General features: G+C 39.5%; 1 protein-coding gene across 2 annotated transcripts in view; it reads right to left on the minus strand.

Moving 5' to 3' along the window:
- Window positions 1-21,841, minus strand: part of CACNB4 (calcium voltage-gated channel auxiliary subunit beta 4) — a 249,280-nt gene that overhangs the window by 10,590 nt on the left and 216,849 nt on the right. The window contains exons 11-14 of one of the 2 annotated variants that reach the window (XM_061200133.1): window positions 21,124-21,182; window positions 13,084-13,193; window positions 7,617-7,768; window positions 5,218-5,313 (exon numbers count right to left, since the gene is read on the minus strand). In XM_061200133.1, the coding sequence (XP_061056116.1) occupies window positions 5,218-5,313; window positions 7,617-7,768; window positions 13,084-13,193; window positions 21,124-21,182 (417 nt within the window). The remainder of the gene's footprint in view (window positions 1-5,217; window positions 5,314-7,616; window positions 7,769-13,083; window positions 13,194-21,123; window positions 21,183-21,841) is intronic. The other variant, XM_061200124.1, reaches the window with a different exon arrangement.

The raw sequence follows: 21,841 nt of genomic DNA on the forward strand, positions 1-21,841 counted from the left end.
AAGGCTCTTGTTGTAAAGAAACCAGTCTACGTTTGTTTACTTAGGTGTTTTCTCAAACATTTTTGGTACCAAAGTGCTTTCCACCTGTTGACATTGCATATGGAACCTGTAGTGGGAAGAACACGCTCCAGGAAATACTACACAGGGTACTTTTCAAGTTCCCTTTTTGCTTCAATAGTCCCTGAGTTCATTTTTCTGGCTATAGAGAGTCAACTTTTTTCAGTACTCTTTTAGACTTCCCTTTCTAAAGACTGCCGCCTTTAATTTCTTAGCAATGTGAGATTCCACCAGTGTAATTTGCTGACTTTTCAGATTGGAGACGCAATGGCCAATTTAGCAAGTTGCAAATTCTCCTAGAGGAACTAAAATGACACAGTGATCACCCGTCTTTGGATGAAAATGATAATTATGGTCTTGAAGTAGGGTAGGGACAAATGCAGATACATTTTGAGACTACTACTGGTTTTTATATTCCAAAGATTCTTTTCATGAATGCCAAAATAGAGTGTACAATTCCTTCTTAGCATTACAAATGCTATTCAAACAATATTAAATGAACATGTTTAATAATGTAAAGAGTGTTTAGAAAATATTAAATACAAGGTAACCTTGCTTATCCAGACTGCTTGTTTAGAATTCCAGGTTATTGAACCAATTATATAAAACAAGGAAGTGTTTATCCTGCTGAAATAATGACAGGGTAAAGCTGCCTTCGCAGTGCATGAGGCTGTTGGAGATTCCTGACACGAGGACACATCCTAAGGCAGCTCATGGTATTATGTGCATTTAAGTGCACGTATCTTTTCTTGGTTCCAGCTATTTCAGATGTAACATGTACTGTATACATACTCAACTATCAACTGTCTCAGCAGCTAAAATACATCAATTTTAATAACACACAAGTTATTTTCTCTAGTAATTATTAGGAATAAATGTTAATAAACTCATCCTCATAAAAAGATCAAATTAAAAAGGAACAAGTTCAATTCACCTGAAATGCATCTCAAGGAATCACTTACTGAGACTTCTTATAACATTATTAACCAAAACTTGTGTAGATATTCATCTAAACCAGCGGTTCTCAACCAGGAGTGATGTTTTTCCCTAAGTGGCATTTGACAATGTCTAAAGATATTTTCGGTTGCCACAACTTGGGGTTTGTTACTGGCCAGAGATGCTGCTAAAATCCTACAATGTACAGGACAGGTCCCTATAATAAAAAATTATCCAACCTACAATGTCAATTGTGGAGAAACCCTGATCTAAATTTCTCTTTTAATCTAAAAAAGATTTATAAAGTAGTATCTGCAAGGATATTTATGACCTAACTAATTGTTTGCCAAGAGTTGACTCAACCAATGGAACCTTTTTAGACTATCCGCTCCTTGAAGGCAGGAACGTGCCTTTGTGTCTCTAGCACCTAGCAAGGTAACAGGCCTAAAGCTTAAATAATGTTTGCTGAGTGTATTTTAGTTTTCGCCAAGAGGGTTGATTGTAGGTGAGCTACACAGAATTGAAATGACTAAGTATTTGAGTTTGTCTGGTTTAACCATATGTGGAGACATGGATACCACGTCTTCAGACGTGCCCACATGTCATTCTGTGAAACATCTTAATAATGTTTTGAAACAATAAGCATATTACTTGACTTGATATATCTTCTGCTTATGTTTATACTCTCCTTTTCCCTGGGCTCTACAACCCTCATGATTTCAATAACATGTCTGTGCTGATCACTTCCAAAATCTAGATAGAATCAGAGTGTCAGAGTTGGGAAGGGATGTTAGCTACCATAGCCTTCAGCATTCACCAGAGGCGATTCCTTCCACGACACCTGACATCAGGTCCTAGAGCCCACTCCACCCCCATCCCTGCCACCAACTGAACGTAATTAGAGACAAGCTCTCTACTTAGAAAGCCGTCCCATTCTTTTCAGCATTTGCATTTGAGCAGATGTGTGAAATGCCTTCCTCCTGTTGGGTGAGTCTGATCGCTGTGTCAAATGAAATTACACGGGCCTAACTGCCCTCAAGTCCCCCCAGATCTGCTCCCCATACGCCCACAGATCTTAGCGCCACGTCTGGGACCTCACAGAACCAGCACTGCCCTCACAGTGTGGATCTCTACATAAGTGAACTCAGACACGACCAATGAGATCTGAGCTATGAATCCGTGTTTTTCCTTTTGTACCTTCCTTCTTCATTTTCCGCCATTTAAGCAGGTGGCAGGGTCTGTGCTTCCTTGTCTGGTGGGGGAGACAAGCTCTCTCACCAGCTCTCCATTTCCCCTTCTGGATTTTGTGTCCCCAAAGCCTAAATTGGTTGGAAACATTTTGTGCTGTCTCCGGAAACAAAAGAAGGTGAGGATGCTTTTAGATACAACAAAAGCAGAGAGTTCCTTTAATAGTAACAAGAGGAGGAAAAAAGGAAGATACCTCCACTCCCTCAGACAGAGAAGAGAAGGGAGCTCTCTTGCCAATGTCCCAGAGAGGAGGGGCTATGTGTCTCCCAGCCTTGCCAAAGACCCCCTGTTCCCGATAAGGTCTGATGCAGCACAGCCTCCATCCTTAAGGACCACGTGGATTTGGTCAATGAATAGGTTGTCTGCATTGGAACTCTCCCCCTCACTCCCTCAACTTCCCGCCAGCCCCACCCTTTGTCTTTGTTCTGCCCTGGATTAGGGTAAAGGCAGCTGCAAGCATGGCTAAACATCCTGCCTGCTCAGTGGGCTAAGGGGTCAAAGTAGAAAATGAGCTATTTCTTGCACATCGAAGTTGGGGGCCAGAGATCCATCTACACTACCCAGCTATCTGTACTAGTGGAGCAGTATGGTGGACAGAGCTTTGCTGGATTCAGACAAAGGGGTTGAATCTTGGGGCCCACTTATTTTTTTTTAATTTTTATATTGGAGCACAGTTGATTAACAATTAATTGTGACCTCCAACAAATTTCTTAGTGGGGACTTAGCTTTCTCCTGTAGGAAGTAAGGATAGTATTATCTACTGCGGCGGTCATAGAGGTGCATGCCGAGATTTCCCCTGGAGTGAGAACTTGCTGTGCTGAGTGCAGTCAGCAGACAGCCTTGGGCTGCTGCGCCTTCAGGATCCACCAGGGCACTCAAGCAAGGACCTGCTCTCCCCAGGCTGCTCCCAGCCACCGCCTGAGCACAGCTCGTGGACTAGAGCCTGAACGTTTCTGCCCAACATGAGGCTCCTCTAGTGCTCTGGGGAGCCCCCAGCTCCAAGTGGCAGATTTTCTCAAGGCTCCATCACAGTCTGAGGCTCCTCCTACCCACTTTTTCCTTCCCCTTTTCCTTTCACAGTCAGAACTACATCAGGTCTGAAGGCTGTCCCTGCCAGTTCTGTCCCTGTTCCCTTTTTCCTCTCACAGGCATTTTCCCTAATAAATCTGTACTTCAAATTCCACTTAAGTGTCTGCTTCCCAGAAGACCCAAACTGATGTAACTACCCCTAGAAAACTGTTCTAAAAATTGGAAACAATAGCATAGTTCCTGTCTTTTGGTAGCTGCTAAAAAACGGTTAGCTTCCTTCAACTGGGACGCATTAGAGTCAGGAACTGGGTAATACATTCTCCTATATTCGCTCAGTGCTTTAATCATACATTCCATTGTGTAAGTGGAATTCAATAGTCAGCAATGTGTCTGTCTAACTACAGTTAGACTTAACATAGGACTCCAGACTCCGGGCTATCCAAACTATCTGCAGGCAGATAACCAGGTGTGTGTGTGTGTGTGTGTGTGTGTGTGTGTGTGTGTGTGTGTGTGTGTGTGTGTGTGTGTGTGTGTGTGAATAGGTGGGTTCGATTGGGGAGAAAATTGGCTTCGGAGCCAGACAGATCTAAATCTAATCCTAATTTGCTGTGTGACCTTAAGGAAATCCCTTAACCTCTCTGTCTTCAGTCACCTCAACTATATAATGGGGATAATACTGCCCTACCTTACTAAGTAACTGTGAGGGTTAGAGATAATCTATATAAAGCACCTAGCACAGTGTCTGGCCCATTGTAAGCATCTAATAAGAGAACGCATTGCCTGTATATCCTTATTTTTACCCTGTACTCTGATTGTCTGTACATCCTTTCATTCATTTGATATTTATCGTGGGCCTAGTATGATAGGAACTTGAGACACAACAGTGAACCAGATAGGCACAGATCCTTGCAGAGCCTGACAGGTAGGCATGGCACAGCGCAAAGTACATCCAGTAATTATAACAGAAACACTTAGATGGTGCTTATTATGTGCTAGGTACTGTTCTAAGAGCTCTACTACACATTCACTCATTGAGATTTTACACCAAACCAACGAGGTAGGTATTTGCTCAAGATTACGTAACTAGGGATGTAATCCTTAGTGTAGATTAGTATGGATTTGAACACAGGCAGTCTGGATCCAGAGTCTGTACTTTTAACAGCTACGCTGTGTTGCTCCTCTAAACACTTGAATTGAATTTTATGATTCCACAGAGCATGAATGATCCTTACATAAGCATATAACAAAATCTAGTGAATTAAATCAGTAGGAAAAACAGTTATTTCCTTCAGAGAAACACAGGCACAGAAATAGTAAGTCAGCCGAGCAGGTGTAGACATTGGTGACCCACATGGTAGCAGTTACCACCCCTACCCTCCACCTCCTCGCCATTTGCTCGGCTTCGAACTCAGCAGCTGTTTTCTGGCAATGGCATTAGAAGAAAAGTTGCTATAATATGGTTTTTCATCTTACTTAACCCTGACCTTTTCATCTGCTATAACCACAGGGCTCTTCTAGTTCTAATAAATTCTCAATTTTCAATGTCATAATCTATTATGCCTCTAGGAACTTTCTGGCAGAAAAGTTAAAGGAGTCAAATCAGTATGCTTTATTTGTTGTTTTCTTTTCATAAAAGTGTCCACATGACTGCATTAAGTAGTTTGCTGACTGTTTGCAAGGCAATCAAGGTGGCAGTAAGGACATCAGACCCTGGACGCCAAGTTCATTTCTTATTACGTGACAGATACCACCCAGCTCTGGATGCCTGGGTAAGCCAACATGACAGCAGCAGTTTGTTCCAAGAAATCCTTTAGATATATGACAACATACCATCATCATGACCGTTCTAGAATAAAAATGACAATGCTAATATGATAAAAACAAAACCCACCAACCTCTCCCAACTAGTCAAGAATGATTAAGACAAAAAAAAATGATTGTACTTACAGGGGGACATTGTGCAAGTTTATCAGCTGCCACCAGTTGAACATTTAAGTGTTTACTTTGGGACTTTCCTCTAGATTTAATCAACCGCTGTAAAACCTGATAGAAGAAGACATGAATCTGAGATACTGTCAATGAGTTGAAAGAAAACCAAATAAATCCAGACCTTTTTTCATAGTCTATTTAGCCTGAGTATTAATAGGGAGGAAATACAATATGACAAGTCATATATATATATATATATATATATATATATATATATATATATATAAACTCTGTGACGACATTAGCTACTTACACTGGCTTTCAGTTATAGTGGATTTGACATGTTCATCCTATTCTCCCTCCATGTGAGGTCTTGGTGGGATCTGGAGTTCCCACCCTAAATTTTACCCAGAGATTTCAAAGAGAGCCCTGCAAAAGTGGAGGCACTGATCTGTACCAGGTCATTTATGTCCAAATTTAGTTCAGTAATATTTTGGTTCACTATCTCAATGTCAGATAAATATCAGAGTTACATATATTTGACCCTTTGTGTCACTGATAATTAAGGCATTCCAGTCTAATCTTACATTAACAGGACAATTTCATGATCGAAATCTAGGCAGAACATTTGTACTGGTGTATTGCTACGTATAAACCAGGGATATACCTATGTCTTTTGGGCACTGCTGTAACTGCATTCTTCCATATACTCATCTTTCCCTTAATATTTTTTTTAGCTGAAATAAGACCCTTCCCCCCAACTACTACTAATCTGTGAGGCTCAATGATATCTCAGCACATATATCCACAGGAGTCCCCATGCCTGCACTTACGGACCCCACGGTGACTGGGGCGAGAGGGGTTGAAATCTATTCCACTGCAGTGAAGGGTGCTTGAATCCCCTTCAGTTCTGGGTCAAAGAGACTCCAAGTGCTCAAGGCATTTTCAGTCCATTTTAATGATTCCCCAAAGGTCCTGGTTTGGTCAGGATTCCCAAGCTCATCCTGCACAGAACCAGTGCCTGTAGAGATGGAAGGCTGAGGAGCTCAGAAGCATGGGGAAGGGCACATTCTCCACCTGTGAGAGGAGACCCCTGTTCTGGTTGGAAGTTGAATTGGCATTTAAGCAAGAAAATGCACTCCTAGGGCCACTGAAAAGAAACTGATTGTTAAGGTAGTACCTCCCAAGGGTATCCATTTCATATTAACTTTTTAGTACATCATCACTTTTTAAAATTTAATTAATTCTTTATTGGCCACGCCACGTGGCATGAGGGATTTTAGTTCCCCGACCAGTGATTGAACCCATGCCCCCTGCAGTGGAAGCATGGAGTCCTAACCACTGGACCGCCAGGGAATTCCCCATCATCACTTTTTTTTTCTTTCAAATTTTGATATTTATTTTTAAAAGCAATCTCATTGTACTCTTAGTTTTTTAAAATGCGTAATCTATTTTTTAAAATTTATTTATTTATTTTTAATTTTTATTGGAGTATAGTTGATTTACAATGTTCTGTTAGTTTCAGGTGTACAGCAAAGTGAATCGGTTATACGTATACATATATCCACTCTTTTTTGGATTCTTTTCCCATATAGGCCATTACAGAGTATTGAGTAGAGTTCCCTATGCTATACAGTAGGTCCTTACTAATTATCTATTTTATATATAGTAGTGCGTATCTGTCAATCCCAATCTCCCAATTTATCCCTCCCCCCACTACCGCCCTGGCCCATCATCACTTTTTAAAATTAAAGAACACCCAAGTCAAAAGGGACCACTTTGAGGCTGTCTCACTTTTTTTTTTTCTCCCCCATTGGCATAAAGATACATGGCAGATATGTCATTGTGCTCAACCACAAAATAACTATACTCCTTGAAGAACCCAACCTAAGCACAAATGTAAGGGTCTATAAAGTTTCCATGAGAGATTTTATACAGTGATGTTTGACTTATATGATAAATATATATGTACTTCTTTTTTTTTAACATCTTTATTGGAGTATAATTGCTTTACATATATATGTACTTCTTGAACTATGTACTTTCTCAACTGGGGAGAGAATATAGGTGATACAAGAATCAATATTACCTAAGAGATTTACCAAGATAGAACTTAAAGTCTCTGAAAAGCCAGACTTTACTTTTCCTCACCTTAGTTCTTTTTGTTTTTTTTATACTCTTGCATAACTGCCCAGTTTGGGAACCACAATAGACAGTGAGCTTCTTGAAGGAATAAACTATTCTTTATGTGCTATCTCGAAATTTCTAGAACCTGTACAGAACAGGTGAATTAAAAACTGCTCATTAAAAGGGTCTCAACAAGACATTCTCCTTGCCCACTAACAAAAACGCACAGAGCAAAAAATATTTCAGAAGAAACAAGCTTCTAACCCTTAAGACAGAAATGAGCTGATTACCTTTGGAGATGAGACTTTTACATGAACAATAATTGGTGCTAAGGAGGTCTTTATAAGTTGTGCTGGGTGATTGATGGTGTCTGCATCAAGAACAACCAGTTGCAAAGATCTTGCCAACTCAAAGATTCTTTCAATTTCACTTTGTACTTCCGCTAAAAGGAGAAATAACAAATAACAGGTCATGGTATTTTTATTAATTAGTTCCTATATTTAAAAAATAGTACCTCTTTCAGATGTTAGCCTACATTGCAAAACAGAACATTTTGAATTTTCATAGTCCTATCTAACTTAAGATCTTTTCTAAAGAGAGATGGGTTGAGTTTTACATAAAACCAAACAGTTGGTGGAAAAAATTGAGAAGGCTCTCTTGATTTGCTTCTTATGCTCACCCTAATGTTTAGCTATTTACATAGCTATGTTGGTTTTGATTGTGGTTTTGTTCTAAAGAACTTTTATTTTAGCTATAGAAGCTGCAACTACATTTTAGGAAGCAATAGAAATACATGTGCAGAGCAACATCACATGGAAAGCAAATTATGCTGAAATACGTCTACCAATCAACAACTTGCATATTAATATTTTATGGATATGTTTTTTTAACATCTCACAACTCATCTATTTGGACTGATATGCACATTTTTGTATCCCTGTTAAATGTTCTGGATCTACTCTTACAACTAGCATATTGCTAAGTCTTCATTCAAGTGTTAGGGCCAGTGGACTTGTTCTAAGGCATAATTATCTTCAGTATTAAAATAAAAAACCAAAAAACAACCTAAGATCAATTATATTAAAGTGCCACAATGCATTTAGATGCAAATCTACTTGGCTTGCTGTTAATAGCCAACTGACCTGAATCTGTGCACGAATCTGGTCAAATGAAAAAAAATCTAGTTATTTTCAATGTCAAAAGCAATCCAGCTATTTTTTAAGCAAAAATTAAGCAGATTATCTATAAAAACATAATATGGCTTTCTGAAATATAAAAAGCTTTTTAATATATATTTTTATAAATCACCTGATATATTGATCATGTCCACAGTCTGAATTAGTCTATTTAATTTTCAGAGAGACGATCTTGTTTTGCTTTTTGCTTATTTTCATTTTTGGCTATAGGCATGACCTACCAATGTTGTAATCTTATCCAAATTACACAGAGTAGACAAAGCTACCTAATTTAAATTATTTCAAAGATGGCCTAGGAAAAAGTTGATGTTGCTCTAAATATCCTCATTGAAAAGGGTTTGTACCAGAATCCCGTGATTTGTTTTGCTTATTCAGTATAAACTCAAGTTCATGTTACCCACCAAAAATTCTCCCTTCCATAACCAGACAGATTGACAGGGTGTGTGGGATCATGAATGCTCAAAACTATAATGTAACTCTATTTTCTAGGGCTTTGCATAATAGCATAAAATTCTTATTTCCCACAAAATCACTGATGTTTAATGCATGATCTGTATTAGAAGTATGAATTTAAAGAGTCATTAGAACCCAGTAGAGGCTGTTCAGTTCAACTTCTGACTCTCAACATGTTCTCTGATTTCCCTCCTATAATGGGTTGAATTGTATCGTCCCCAAATTCATATGTTGAAGTCTTAACCCCTCAGTACCTCAGAATGTAACCTTATTTTTGAGACAACGTCTTTACAGAGATCATCAAGTTAAAATTAAGTCATTAGGGTGGGCATTACTCCTATATGACTGGTGTCTTTATAAAAAGGAGAAATTTGGAGACAGGCACACACACAGGAGAACACCACGTGAAGATGGATGCAGAGATTGGGGTGACGCTTCTACAAGACAGGAATGCCAAAGATTGCCAGCAAACAACCAGAAACTAGCAGAGAGGCATGGAACACCTTCTTCCTCACATCTCTCAGAAGGAAACAACCCTGTGGATACCTCGATCTTAGACTTCTAGCCTCCAGAACTCTGAGACAGTACATTTCTATTGTTCAAGTAAAAAAAAAAGGCAACATATCTTTTTTCATATTATCCAATACCAATAGCCTGAAAGAGTTCATGTTGCTCTGAAAGGTGACTAGCTTTCAATATATTAATGTAAAGAATCTGGACAATTTGGCTTATTTGCAAAATTCTGAAATACTTTCTACATTCATTAGTAACAACAACCTACTTGTCCCTTTTTTCTCATGTCAGAAACAGATTTTTTTAATGAGAGAAGTTTGGAAAATAAAGTTTATTTTTATTGTAGTAAGTTTCTTTTTTTTTTTTCTTTTTTCATTAAACTGCCACTGGTTTAAGGTAACTCCTGGCCAGGACTGTACTAGAACAAGGCTATCTTGCTTTAAACTTCAAATCTGAATACAATATTTTCTGAAGTAGCAAAAAGGCAGTGATGCAAAGTAGACTGCCCCGGTACAAAGAACCCGTGAGGCACTCTGAGTCTCTGTGTAAATAATTCAGAGATACCTGGGCCTTATTTACTTTGCACCAGCCATGAGGCAAGTGTGGTGTTTTTTGGGAGTTTTTTTGGCCATGCCACGCAGCCTGAGGGATCTTAGTTCCTGGACCAGGGGTTGAACCCGAGCCTGGCAGTGAAAGCGCAGTGAAAGCACCAAGGGCAGGCACACCTACAGCTTAACCAAAACAAAACTTGGGCAATGGGTATCAACACAGAGGTACTCGGGCAGAGCAGGCCAGGAGGCTGCAGAGGTCCACCCTATATACTGGAGTGGGTCCAATATTTGGATAATATGTATATGGAATACAATAAATAAATTATACGTGTGAGAAAGACATATTTATCTACACAGCTCAGTTTTTTTAAAGAAAAACGTTAACCAAACACAACAATCTTGACTACCCAGGCTGATTCCAATCAAAGCTTTATCATGATCTTATTCCAGACAAATGAACTCTGAGAAATCATGGACCATGAACCTGGAGGGACCTCAGTGAACACTTCTATAACTTGACCACAACTGGTCTGGACCCACCTCTCCCCAGCATCTCTGTCACCTGTGACCTTTCTCTTATATCCAAAGGCTTAAACTACTTCAATGGCTCCCTGTGGCCCAAAGCAACATTTTCCAAGGCAGTACCCTGGATCACTAATCTCATGAGATAGCCTAGGCAAAGAAGGGGTTTTTTTTGCAAGGGAGATAATCACATGCTATAAGTTTCTCTTGCAATTTCAAATGTACATTACCCTCTTTATCTTAATGCCTCTAAGAAGTGTTGCAGTGAAGAAATCTGACAGCTATTTAATCCATAAGTTTCAAATTTATTTGACTGTGGAAAACATACTATTAGTATCCTTTAAAATCAACATTTTGTGGAATCTATTTTGGGGTCTCTTTAGCAAGGCGTACTAGAGCCTTAACATACTGTCCTCGATCTGTTTTTTCAGTCTCTTTTGTTGCTCTCAAATCATGCCCCCTACTTCCTTTTTCTAAATATGCTCTGCACAAAACAACTTGTTTCTCAACCACACAGTGTTTATATGTCAATGCCTTTGTACATTCTTGACTGCCCTAAGAACCAGCTCAAAAAGAACTTCTGTGAAGTCTTCTCAGACACCTCTTACTCCCTACCCTTCTTTCTTTACACTTTTAGTGCTTTGCTCATAATTCCATTATCACACAGTATTTTAACCATCACTCCCTTTTTTCTGTTTGCCCGTGGCTAAGATACTTTGCCTTAGTTACGTCTGTACTTCTTAAGTCTGGTACAATGCATGGCAGTAACAAGTGTTCAAGAAACATTTGATGAAAGAATCTACACATGTGCATTAACAAGCAGACAAATGGGCATAAGTGGCTCACATAGTTGTTATTATAATAGGCTGCCATTAAATTATCTCCAATGGCTGTGGGAGTTATGACTTTACAGAGTAAAAAGGAAAACCAGTGAACTGATATCTACCTTGTTTCTTCCTCAATATTTACACCAACCCCACTGCACCCACTCCACTGACCCTGACAACAGGTGACTACATAGGTGATATGGAATGACCTCACAGAATGCCCATTACACTCTAGGCTGGTGCAAGATGGTTGAAAAAGTCAGGCAACCTAGCTTATGTTTTTAAGTGTCCTTTAGCCTCTCATTATACATCAGAGGAAGGAATGGTTAAGAGTCAAAGGCACTGTGAGGAGTGGAAAGGAGGGTGGAAGACAGGAGAACAGAGAACAGATGCTTATTTGAGAAACCTTCAATCTAATTTGGCATCCTTGTCACCCATGATATACTACTTTACTCAGTTACCTAATCTGATTCATCATCATCAACTCTGCCATCATCACCCCCGAAGGTCAAAATACTGTGCCTTTAAGAGTGTTTCACTCTGTCTGTGGAAGGCTCTAAATACAGAACTAAAGAAGGAACCACCGATGTCTGGGATCCTGCTCTCACAAACGCTGACAACTGTGCCATTTGGTAGGTTCAGCATTCTTTCAAAAAGCAGCCATCCAACAAACATTTATTGAGCAATTACCATGTGCCAATCCCAGGCCAGGAATAGAGACGACACTTGTCTCTTTCCACCTGCACAATTCTTGGCATAGCCTTCAATGGACACTTGATGGGATATTTGGGCATGCAATCTATCTAAGAAACCCTAATTTTAGAAAAAGTTTTCTATCACCTATAGAGCTCATTTAAGTAGCTTTTTAAAAAAATGTAGTGGCATAGAAAAACCCTGTCTTTCCTACTCTGCCCATGAGGAAGAGGGCAGTAAAGCAAGTTGCCCTCAGAATGTGAATGCAAAAGAGAGTTATAAGTGGACTATACCACTCTGGGCCACCATAGAAACCACAAACAGGCTTTTGAGATGAGTGATATGATTCTCCTGCAGCCTGGACCCACTTCTGTGGTTGGTGAATCCATCCTCCACAGCCTTGCTCCTGCACGGCTTGACGGAACTAATCACATATAGTGCTTTTTCTTCTCCATCGTGGTGAATTTCAGGATGCTTTCTGATTGGTGCACCAGGAAAGACATGTTTAAACTCCCTGAATGGTATTAATGGTGGTTGCTACTTCCACTTAAGGATGTGACTACTCTGGGCACCAGCTGGCAGCAGAAACCACACTGAGAACATCATTATCTAGCTTCCTTCTAAGGATCTGGGAAAGGTGGACATCTCATTTCCTTTCATGTCAGCTGTGACTTAGGTATGACAGATATTGTTAGCCTCATTGAAAAGCTCGGGCAAAGCAGGGATGAGTGGTTTCGCGTGTTGAGGCAGTAACAGAGGAGGACAACCTGTTGAGGATTCTTCCTGCCAGACTACTAATTAGCTAAGTGACTGAAGCTGAGAAAGAGGAGTCTCAGGCTACTGCAGGACTCTGCTCCCTGCTTTTCCATGGCTAGTCTTCTTGTCAGTTCATCAGCGCCTCCCCCTTCAGAATGGGGAAAATGGGCAAATTGGAAAGACATTCACAAATGCAACATGTGTCACCCCGGTCTGAGAGCGCAGTACCACATTTGAACATCTTACCTAAGCTGGACCGAGTGTTTGAGCGTTCAATTATTGCTCTCTTGCTGGGATTATTTAGGACAGACCTCTTAGCAAGAGAAATGTCAGCTGTCACTCTTGTTATTGATATCCTATGAATAGGAACACAGAACAGAACAAGCCAGTAAAAATGTCGTGGGGCTCTCCAAGAGATTTATAACCACAGTACTTAATAACCGCCTCACATACTATACTGCAACCACAGTATAATAAACATTGGCCACAAGTATTTTTAAATAGGATTTGGCTAGCATTAAAATACAGGCAGAGCAGAATGGAGGAAGGTTTTGGCTATTTAACGAAAAAAGACTCCAGGAAAAATGCAGCTCTTCCTCCACTATTGTCTGCCTTGCCGAATTCTCCTTATAATGCACACCATACCAGGAGGGAATCAAAACATATGAATAAACCATGCTCTTTCTAGGAAGCAGCAATACAATTTCCCCACAATTCACAGTTGATTTGCTCTTGAGCAAGACTTTCAGGAACTGCAAATGCTCTGCCCAGGTGCATCAATGCTGCTGGTCAAAGGGGGAAATCCTCTTCATTTCAATCATCAAAGACAATCAGCTGTGTTGCATTCCTGATGCTCAACAGTTAACTCATGGTACATGAAGCATTTCGCCACAGGCCCAAAGGAATGTTTCATTTCTAAGAATATGAACAATATGATTTCTTTTCTGCAGGCACAAGGATTCTTCAGCATATTTGCATATTGCTTTGAATGCATATTGTGGGCAGTAATAAGACACTATTGCTGAAGGCAATATAAGGATTGTGCCAGGATTTCCATAAGTTAGAAAGTATCCTGCAGTCATGCAAGACAAGAATAAAACCGAGACACTGCAAATGAGTGGAGACAGGGGTCTATCTGTATATGATGAGAATCTCTGGAATTTATATTTTTAAAATTCTTTATTTTAAGCTGGGATTGCTCAACTTCAGATTATGATCTACCTGCAGAATGCAAAGAATGCCTCTCTAAGCCAGCTACTGCCATCATGGGCCCTTCTTCATTCTTATCTCCAAAACTTGGCAGAGTTCCAGGAAGGAGACAAGAAGAGTCCCGCCCCTTCCCTTTTATACTCACTGCACTCATTCTCCCCCACTTTCAAACTCCTCTAGCTGGTGGAGGAGGGAAGAGGGCAGAGTTATCAACAGTTATTGAGTCATATGTCATCTCACACCTATTTGGGGACAACTCTGTCAGCACTCTCAGGAGACTCTTCACCTGACTTCAGGGACCTGAATCCTTGGGGAGAGTTTAAAATAGTTTGTTTTTTTTTTTTTTTTTTTTAAATAGTCCTTTTCATAAATGGTTGGAAATGATTTCTTTAAAGCAACAGGCTGTGCAAAAGTTCTGGTGCCCTTTTAAAGCAAAGTACTCCTTGTTTGCATTGTTGTATATATAAGCTATAGATGGTCAGGAAGTTTAAAATTTTTTAACTTCTTAGAATTTTTTAGGCTCTAATAAATTATTCGAGGCATCTTCAAATTGTCTTCTGCAGAAATCAAGAATTTTGTGAAATACGTCTCAGGCCACTGAGAATGTTAAATGGGGGCTGAGTAGGCCAGGAGGGCCCCAGCTTTCTGACCCTAAATGCCAGACAAACACCCCTGCATTTATGTTTTCTACACAGGGGGCTTATCTATGATTTCATTGTAAGAACTTGTTCAACTGCTAAAAGATATTGGAAAACACTGGTCTGTACAACTTCTTCATGTTTTAAAATTAATTAATTAATTTATTTATTTATGTTTGGCTGCGTTGGGTCTTTGTTGCTGCACGTGGGCTTTCTCTAGTTGCAGCGAGCAGGGGCTACTCTTTGTTGTGGTGTGCAGGCTTCTCATTGCGGTGGCTTCTCTTGTTGTGGAGCACGGGCTCTAGGTGTGCGGGCTTCAGTAGTTGTGGCTCGCGGGCTCTAGAGCACAGGCTCAGTAGTTGTGGCGCACGGGCTTAGTTGCTCCACGACATGTGGGATCTTCCCGGACCGGGGCTCGAACCCGTGTCCCCTGCATTGGCAGGTGGATTCTTAACCACTGCACTAGCAGGGAAGTCTCACTTCTTCATTTTATCAAGAAGAAAAGTGAGACACAGAGAGGAAGTTACACATGGTTATTTAGAGTCTAAGAAGGTCTAAAGCACAGGCCCCCAAGCACCAGGCCAGTACTTAGTCACCTGACTCATAATTCTCTTACAGTTTCAGTTTTCTTCTCCAGCAACCCTGAATCTCCTGATACCAGCCACATCATCAAGTGCAGATCTTGGCCACATGCTGAGAGATGGTCAAGATCTAAATCAGGTTAAAGTCAGTGAAGCCCACATCTGAGTCTCCATTACTCAGTTGGCTGCTGCCCTTGAGGCATGAAATCTCATAGGTAGTCTTTGCGGTCATAGCTCCTTTTACCTACAGAAGAGGATTTGCTTAATTTTGCATTTCTGGTTTTTTTTGTTTGTAGTTTTAAGAATGGAGTTGCTGGTTAGAAACATACAGTTAATTTCCAGAGCAATTCAAATATATGACTGGAGACAAGTGGGTTGGTTTAGGGACAGAATTCAACCTTCTAGAATAATGATTTTTAGAGGGCCCAAAGAGTCTATTCTGCTTCAGTGAAAATCAAATTTGCTAGTTCTGTACTAGCCAATTAGTGACCCTTGGTTCTTAAAACTTGAAAGGATTATCAACAGATGTGCACTTTTATTTTTTCTGGGTTTTAACACACTTTTACCAAGCCATTTTCAGACACATCCAAAGTTTTACCAAAAAACAAAACAATAACACACATACACAAAAACAGAAAAAAAACCCTGCTTCATGTATTCCAAAACCAGGAAAAGGTGTGGGCAATAAAAGGTTCTTTTTCTTCTTTTATTGGTCAATAAAATGCCAGCTAATTTGTTAATATAGGATATTTCTTAATAAAAATACACATTATGAAACAGCTCAGGAGAAGACAGACACAGCTCCAGAAACCCTCTAATAAGACAAAGCAGGAGTTTTTATTTTCCATGCAAAGATGCTTACTATTATCAAACTCAGACACCAAATCCAAACTTTTTTGTTGTTTAAAAGGCTCCCCAGCAATGTAATTACATTCATCATTAAATGCTAGTTTATATACTTTTTTTTTACTTAAAGTTATACCCTTTCTATTTCTTTTCTTGCTATACTCATATCCTCTAGTGTCTTTCAGTACTTCTATGTATCTTATTTGATATACATCTCTAAAAAGTTCCCTTGGAAACTTTTTTGTGATGTAGTGTCAGTAATTACTAGCCCGCGGATAAAAGCCTAACAGAAGTTCAGTTCCCCAGCAGACTGGGTATATATCTCTAAATCTAGTAAATCTGAACCCTAATTGTTGCTTATTTCTGGTTTGGAATTCATAATTTCTGCAGTCCATCATGTGCTATGAGTATTAGTTTTCTGTGATTTTTCTATGGAAAGACATTACTCTTAGGTGATACACACTCATTCAACAATAATTAGTATTTCCATGTTGATAATGGAACAGCTAAAGATCCTTCTATACTCTATCCTTGCCACATCTAATATGCAACCCTGTTAGTATATTAGTTTTTATAAAACTCTTAGACTTCCTTCACAAAGGAAAAACATTCCAAACATCAGACAGCACACTGTCAGGAGAACAGGAATGGAAGGCGTATGTAGACCTCGGTACTCTTCCTGGGTCTTCCTCTTGGCTGGTTGTGTGACCATGGTCAAGTCATGCCATCTTTTGAGCATCAATATCATAATCAATAAAGTGGTGATAGTGGCTTTGTCAAATTATCTCACAGGATTGTCATTAGGAGCAAACCAGGTAATATATAAAAGTGCTTTCTTAAATAATTATTCATAGTGCCCTATGTTGATAGGCACATATATAATGTATACAAGGTAGTTATTGGAGATTTGAGACTTGAAGGAGACAGTTTCTTTATATTCTGTCCTCAAAAGTTAGCAGTATACCATGAACTCTCCCATTCTTGGAGTCTGTGAAATTAATATACTTTGAGGATGGGCGAATAAGGTCAGACATGTTGCAATCAAAATCTGCTAATTTAAATAATCATATTTGGCATTAAAGTGTTCAATTAATTATCTCTAGTGCTTGAGTGTCCACTGATGAGTCTGCATTTGAATAGAGAGTAGGAGGAGGAGATAATAAGAGGATGATATTGGTTATGAAACAGAAGGCACTGTATTGTTCTTTTCCATTTGTTGACTGCAATTCTTCCATGTCTTGGCTGCTTTGTGATAGCATCAGCTGTTGCCATTTCCTTTTATAAATACATACTACTTCTTTGAGTCTCCCTAAATTATATTCTTAGCCTCCGTTTTTCAAATTCTTTCTCAAACCATTTTTTTTTTTTTAAGCATTCCTTGGCTAATAGCTTCAGATCCTATTTGTATGTTCATTTGTGATTTGGGGCCATAATCATGTCAGTTACAAAGTGTCCTATAACTGCCATAGAGCTGATCTGATCCAGTTGTCAAAAAGCCTAAAGTTACAACTTTGTTGGGATTTGAAATGATTAGCATAGGTCAACAAATTGCAATTGGTTTGACTGCTTGCTGTTCAGCCTATGAATGGTAGATTCAACCAGCTGAACAAACCTCATCTGAAAGGATGATCCCCGTTGAATGTTCGTGGTGTTAAATGAAGAGAGAAAAGCTCCATGCCATTGTGCATCCACTGTGTCCCTGCCAGGCTGGTGCCACTGTAGCAGCTCGTTAGGCTCACTTAGTTTATGATCTGTGCACAGGAATTGTCACTATGTGTGGAGATCCACATGTACAGGGGTTCCCTCAGGAAGTATTTAGTATTGTGCTTTCCATTTTTCTTACATAGATTCTAGTTAGGCCCTACAATAGCAATAAAATTGTAAAATAAGTAAGTAGCTTTAAACTGATTCAAATAATTTCTAAGGTATCATAAAAAAAATAAGCATATGATTCTGTAATAGTCAATGTTGGATTTTAATCCAATTTGTTGAATTATTTTTTAGCCAAGATCTGAAAAACTGTATTGAAGAAGCAAGCCTTTTAGCGGTTTGTTTTTTTTTTTTCTTTTTTGGCTCTTTCTGAAAAAGAAAAGACTTTATCCTATTTTGTCTAACCTACTGCATTCATAGCCAACGAAACACTGTGTAGGTTTCCATTAGAACATATTGTTTATGTTGTATTGCTGTGCAAAAGCCCACTGTGTAATTGTTCTCTTGGCTGGTTTCAATTAAAGACTATTTGTTGTTTTCTCTCCTTTTATTAATTGGTAAAACATAACACAGCAGATTGTCATGGCTCAGAATGCAAGGATATTCCCCACACAGCAGACATGTCAGTCATTGTGTATCCACACTGCACATTTCTTCTTCCTTACCAAAGTCTCTCTCTATATACTCAACCAATGAATTCATTATCGTTTTTCTGCTGCACTGGCCTCTTCTAATTTGAAAGCAAATCCACTCTCCTACTCCCACTTTTAATACCTAGCTTTCTCCAACTCTGCCATACATCAGATCTCTCTAGGGCTGAGTCTCTTTCTCCAGCTATTACTTTTGCTGCTGCTGTATTCTTCCTCATATCTCCAGACCCTCTGCTGTGCCATCAGACCCCATGGAACACTTGGCATTGAAATTTTAATTCTATTTCTACTAAAACCAACTTCAATACTGTGTACAAGTGCTTGGTGAATCAGGTAACTCTAGCTGGTAAATCTCTGCTCTTACAATTAAATGCATTTCCTCTTTCTTGGTCTGAAGATTGAGGAAGAACCTCAGATTCTTCATTCTTGAAGGCAGTAATTAAGTCACTCACTTTCTCTTTGCTAAATTATAATAATTCCTTTCTTCTTTTCCATAGGTCCTACCTTTCAAACCTTTAATTACACTGCCGCTTACAAGGATGTTAAGTGGGGACCAAAACAATCTAACAGAAGCTTAGATTGCATATAGGATGGCATTTGTTCAGCTCAAGGGCTGTTATGGGGCCACGGGATGAGGCACTTCTCAGAACTTCCTTAAATAAAGGCACTGCAGGTTAGAACCATGTGACTCTAAGCACAGCCGAAGGAAGTGTGATTGACTGAGCCAGGCATGTCAGCTGCGGCCAACCCAGGGAGAGCTGCATGAGGGTAAGGGTGATGGCCTCTGTCATCGGAGGCAAGGACCAACACCAATATTATTAACTTAAAGAGTCAGAGTTCAGCTGTTTCTTTGTAATGCTTTTTTAAGAAGTAATTTCCCAGTAGTCAAAAGTTTTCCAACAGAAGAAGGTTATCCATCTACCTGTGGTTTTGGGACATAAGAGATTAGCCTAAAAGGACTTTTACATTTCCTTCCAACTCCAAGAGTCTAGTACTCAGTGCTTTTCACTTGTTTTCTCTGAAATTACTTCATTCTCTGCCTATTTGTTTAAAAAAAAAAACCAGAAACAAAAACAAAAAAACAGAGAATAGGATACATCCATGGCTTTCTTATTAAGCCCTTTGTGTCCACTAGATAAATGTGGCAGACTATTATTTGTTCAGCAAAATCCATTTACTCTTCCTCTTGGGCACAGAGCTAGACTGTAATTCCCAGCCTCCTTTGCAATTAGGTGTGGCCACATGACTAAGTTCTAGCCAATGAAATGTGAGAATGATGTGAGTCACTTCCAGGCCAGCTTGCTCCTCTCTCTACAGCTAATTGGAGAGACCAACCCCAGGTCAAGGGTCCCAAATGACAGGCAGGACAAACTTTTTGCCCAGTCCTTCCCTCCTCCACACTACCCACCTTTCCAGCTGAGGAACACCTGCCTCAGACTATTCAATGAGCAACACTAAGCTTCCATTGTGTTTGATCCATTACACATTTTGGGCTCTACTTATTAAGGCAGCCTGGCCTGTACTAAGATACTTAGCAATTCAAATAATGGCACTGAAGCATTCTGCTTTCTTGAACTAAAATCTCAATTATTGGAACTAAAATCTCAGTTTATTTTCTTTGTATATAGTCCCAGAAACTAACAAATATTTCTAACACAATTATCCAGAAGGTTTTTCTTTTGACAAATACATACAGTTTGTACTTAAAGCATTATCATGTTTGCTTTTTTCTTAAAATACCATATTTTAAAAAATCTATTTGTGGATATTTTAAAAATGTCTTCAAATACTTAAATATTTGGTAAGCTGGATGCATTTAACCATACTTAGCACACACTAAGTTTTCTTCATTTCTAATAAGTCTTCAGGTATTTGCACATGGTTATTTTTACATGGAGTGCATTCTGAATTGTGAAAGAGCTTGGTACTTAGTATTGAGTCAGTATGGACTTTTTACCATTTCTCTGCAAAATACAGAAACTCTTTCCAGATATTTTTCACAAAACTTAAATGATAAAATTTTCTGACGGTTAAAGACTGAGCCCTGTTGATAATGGGTCATAATGGGATAGGATACATACAAAAGAAACCCATAAAATAGCAAAGAAATTTCTAGTAAAACAAACCCAGAACTGAACATCCAAAGAAGTACTATTCCCTACAAAATAGTCATTTTTGGAGGCTTATGATGAAAACATTTCTTGCGCTCTTCTTTTAAGGCAATTCAGTACTTTATACCTTCATATGATACACACACATACATGCATGCACACGCACAATTCCCAAAGGATACTACCCAACTTGACCAGTGAGGCACATTTGTCAGAAATATTCTATATTTTCATTATTTTTTATAAACATAAGTTTGGTATGAATTCACTAACAAGTGAGAAAATAAACACTAACACATACATATAAATAAAACAAATGGATAATTTTCCTTCTCAAGGTCCTTTTTCTTTAAGGGATTCAATGCTATACGTCATAACTTCATATTTTCAGAACACTTTAATTGTACTCTCCCTTGAACACTGAGTTAACTTTTAATTAGAGAACATCTGCAATCACCAGAAACATAGATCCACAAATCAATTTATCATTCATGTTTGGTTAAAGGAAAATAAAAAATACAAAAGCATCTGTATGCCTCACCTCCCATCAAACCTGTGCTTCAGGAAATCAAAGAGGGCTTTCTGCATCATGTCTGTGACCTTTGCAGAGGTGAAAAAAAAAAAAGAATGAGGCAAACACAGAGAGAGAGAGAGAGAGAAGTCAAAAGTGAGAGAGCTGAAAGGGAAGGCATTCTGACGGAGCAAAGATCTGATCACAGCCACTTGTCTGGTGGAGGTGGGACAGGGCAGGTGACCGTGGACAGAGTTTTTCATACTTAACCACTTGCACTTACTCAACTTCCCCCCTTGGTTCTCCTCCAGGGTGTCGAGGAATGAACCAGCAGTGTTCACTAGATCCAAGGCAAACCCTCATCTCCTTTTAGGGGGTGGAACTGCCACCAAGAGTCCACGATAGGCTAGCTTTGTGCTCAGGTGCGGCCTATCCTTGGCGTACCTGAGTGGTGCCTGCCTTCAGTGAGGAGCAGCTAGAGCTCCTCAGGCCAGCCTTGGGCTCTGCCTCCTGCTAGTCTGTGCAAGTCGGGGGAAATTCTCCACGCCTAGGGCTGGATTTCTGTACACCGCTCTCCTGCTCTTCCTCTGATGTTCCCCATTGAGAAGGGGAGGGGAGGAGAGGAAGGAGAAGGGGAAAAGGGAGGGTGGGGGTGAAGGAGATGGGATTCTTAAATCTGCCTCACAGAGACTCATTAATTCACTCAACAAATGTGTACTGAATGCCTACTATGTGCCAGCCACTATGC

Source organism: Eubalaena glacialis, chromosome 1 (assembly GCF_028564815.1).
Source record: "Eubalaena glacialis isolate mEubGla1 chromosome 1, mEubGla1.1.hap2.+ XY, whole genome shotgun sequence".
In the NCBI taxonomy this organism is placed as follows: Eukaryota; Metazoa; Chordata; class Mammalia; order Artiodactyla; family Balaenidae; genus Eubalaena; species Eubalaena glacialis.